Source organism: Poromitra crassiceps (assembly GCF_964638095.1).
Source record: "Poromitra crassiceps genome assembly, chromosome: 21".
NCBI lineage: Eukaryota > Metazoa > Chordata > Actinopteri > Beryciformes > Melamphaidae > Poromitra > Poromitra crassiceps.
The window spans coordinates 9,610,715-9,614,178 of NC_139638.1; the positions used below are offsets into that span (position 1 = coordinate 9,610,715).

Consider the following 3,464-nt stretch of genomic DNA (forward strand, 5'->3'; position numbering starts at 1 on the left):
CTGTTCATCTAGTCCAGTGGTGAGGGAAGGGCTCCACCAGCTCTACCATCCGACCAAAGCAATGTGAAATAAACAACACGCCCAAACCTCTGAAACCCACAATCATCAAAATCCATCTGTGTTTATTACAAAAATACATCCAAATCAATATGATCCATTACTGCCTGTGCTAAGGGCAGTAATGAAGCAGGATGAAGCCGCGCAGATACAGGAGCAATACGTTCCTCAGAGAGCTCAGGTGTGATCCATCATCTGTTCATCTGTCCACCTCATAGCCCTCGTATGGTGAGGCTTACATGAGAAAACTGTCCGTCACGTGACAGAAGCGTATTAGTTCAGCACGTATACTAAACATGGATACATACGTGTGTTTATTTAAATGTGGATTCTGTGAATCTTATTAAAGCACTTGCTGTAATTGCACTTGCCTAATTACCAATAGGCAGCGGTGTGTGTGCGGGCATCCCAGCAGGCCACTCACCTGCCTACCTGTCTATGTGAGGCCACTCACCTGCCTACCTGTCTATGTCCCTGGAGGCCACTCACCTGCCTACCTGTCTATGTCCCAGGAGGCCACTCACCTGCCTACCTGTCTATGTCCCAGGAGGCCACTCACCTGCCTACCTGTCTATGTCCCAGGATGCCACTCACCTGTCTACTGAATGGCAGCCAGACATTGTTGCTGTAAACTTGTACATGAAGAAAAGTATTACTGTTTATGCTGTTGGAACAACCTTCCATTTCATGTCAACATATCTCTGATCAGATCAGTCCTATTTCTTCACAGAGAGATGATCTCTGATCAGTCCTATTTCTTCACAGAGAGATGAGGCATTTTAACCTTTCAAAAGGAAATGGATCTTGTGTTCCTGTGTGTAACTCAATGAGTCAAGCATGGTACTAACATTGTCACTGTAAGAGGTTTGATGCCATAGGGACACTCATACTGTAATACTATGCACTCACCCATAGGGACACTCATACTGTAATACTATGCACTCACCCATAGGGACACTCATACTGTAATACTATGCACTCACCCATAGGGACACTCATACTGTAATACTATGCACTCACCATACTGCAAAGCGCTTCAGATAACACTGTCCATCAAATGGCACGGGAAATAAATAACAGCAAAAAGATAGCAAAGATACCAGGTGATATTTATACGTATAAGAACAAAATCTTCCAGTTGTTGTTTTGACCGAGCGGCCTCTGGCCCTCCACCGATGAGTCTCTTGTTGACTCTCTGGCGCTCCCAGTGGATTGGCTGTGGTACTTCCTGATTCTGATCACGCCCTTTCTCCCCTGCTTTGGCATCATAGCGGTTCAGAGCTGAGGGCCAGCGAGAGCGTCCAGAGAGGCGGCAGCAGCAGCCAGAGGGGAGAGAGGGAGGGGCGGGCACCCAGAGGAGAGGCCGTGTCCGAGGTGCAGGAGCAAACCTCGTAGCCGTTCTCCGCGTGGTCCGGGTGGTGCTGCCCGTTCACCCTGCCCTCAGTGTTTTTGCTCTCCGTGCTCGGAGAGTCCGACTGCATCTCGGTGCAGAGCAGCCAGTCCTTAGCGATGAGCCGGGGGAATCCCGCCTCCACCTCCATATCGCTGCCCGGCACGCGCCAATACTCCTTCCCCTTGAAGAAATAGGAGGAGCCTTCACCAGCAGAGGGAGACAGAGAGGGTTGGTATTAGTGTGTGTGCTGAGAAATACTGCAGAGTAGAACACAAGAGGAACAGCATAGAATAGAGTAGAATACAATACAGTAGAGTTCTAGATGTTATTATTTACATCAACTGAAGAATTGTCTTTGGCATCATCTGGAATACATGACAATGTGCGCATAACCTAAAACTATAAAATAAACATAGCTACAATTTTGATTAAATAACAATCACATTCAATTTAAAATGGTGCTGACCGTTTTTTTAAATTAATTATTAAACATGGTTCCTTACGAGAGTAGCAGATTCAAAGGTCTGCAATTCAATTTCTACTGGCACACAAACAATGACTTTAGAGAGAAAGAATGAAAGACAGATAGAGTGATCAGGTTATTACATTTTTACAGCACACTGTCTAATAACGGTGTGCTGTCCCGTTTGGGCTCAATGTTAGCAGCAAGAGGCAGCGGAGCTGTTTCAACCAACAGCTGAGTCTGAAGCAAATATTCTCTGTGGGTCCAAGTCCTACAGGCAGGTACAGTAAGACACATAATATATAGGTCCAGAATCACAGAACTATTATATATAGGTCCAGAATCACAGAACTATATCCGATAATGAATTGTGTGAAAATCTAATTAAGTCACAAACTCACGGTAGCTCTGTCCCCTGAGCACACAGTGAGATTGATATGACATTGGCCTTACACTTAAGGTATTAGACGGTTAGGCATGGTCGTGAATGCATGCGTCTCACAGTCCTTTGCCAGTCTGATGAAGAGCTTTGCTCGAAACGTCACTATTTTTTTGGGTGTTTGAAATAAAAAACACAAACTAGGAGCCCTTGCAGTGTGCAAGCTTTTTATTCATTTTTCACTTATTGTTCACCTTTGAGCTCAGCACCTGCCCAACTTGGCTTTTGGATGTGCGTGTATCCTCTCTGATGGTCATGAATGCACCAATGGGAGAGGCTCATAAAGGTTTCTATGCAATCAAATTAATCTGTCCCTCCATTAAATATTATAGTGTAAGATCTGAACTCATCCCATTAACTCATTCACCGCCAATGACGTCTTTGACGTGTTATCAGCAATGGCCTTCCCCGCCAAGGACGTGTTTGACGTGTTTTTGTTTTTATTGGTGCAGCGCCTGCAGCAAACACTTGCCCAGCCTGTCACACAGACACAGGTCCCTGCCTTCAAAGGGTAGCCGACAGCACGCGATCAAACACATACCGCAGCTGTTGTTTTGAAATTGAGCAGAGGGAAAGCAGAGAACGGGTAACGCTTCCTTGTGCAGACAGGAGAAACGCAATTGAAACGCCGAGCTGGAGTCGCCTTCCTCTGTGCCAGCCAGGAGAAAACGGGAGAAAGTAATCAAGAGATGTGTTTGATCATCGGAGGAATGAGGAAATGATCGATCAGTTTGCGAGGGCGGTGAGGACGTGTTGAATAGCCGAGGGGAAAACGGGAACGATCATAGATATGACAGGGAGACATGGACGAGGACGGTGTACCAGAACAAATCAAAATAAACACAGGAACAGCTAGGCAGCAGCGGGCAGAAGGCACTCACAGCAGCCCGCTGTCCTTCTCAAGAGCTCTTCAGTTGGTTCATGAAATCGCTGGGCTGCTCGCCCTCCAGTGTTGCTCCTGGCCAATCCCAGCGCCACAGGGCGTGGTTATTGCTTATCCTATGTTGGGTTAGAAATCTAAAAGGGGGATCGTGTGTGTGTGTGTGTGTGTGTGTGTGTGTGTGTGTGTGTGTGTGTGTCTGTCTGTCTGTCTGTCTGTCTGTCTGTCTGTC

General features: G+C 46.6%; 1 protein-coding gene across 1 annotated transcript in view; it reads right to left on the minus strand.

Moving 5' to 3' along the window:
* Positions 1-1,289: 1,289 nt before the first annotated feature.
* LOC310795508 (matrix metalloproteinase-17-like) overlaps positions 1,290-3,464 on the minus strand; it is a gene marked incomplete at its 5' end in the record, with an annotated part of 137,671 nt that continues 135,496 nt past the window's right edge. Inside the window, one exon of the mRNA XM_083657572.1 lies at positions 1,290-1,651. Within this exon, the coding sequence (XP_083513698.1) occupies positions 1,323-1,651 (329 nt within the window). The 3' untranslated portion in view covers positions 1,290-1,322. The remainder of the gene's footprint in view (positions 1,652-3,464) is intronic.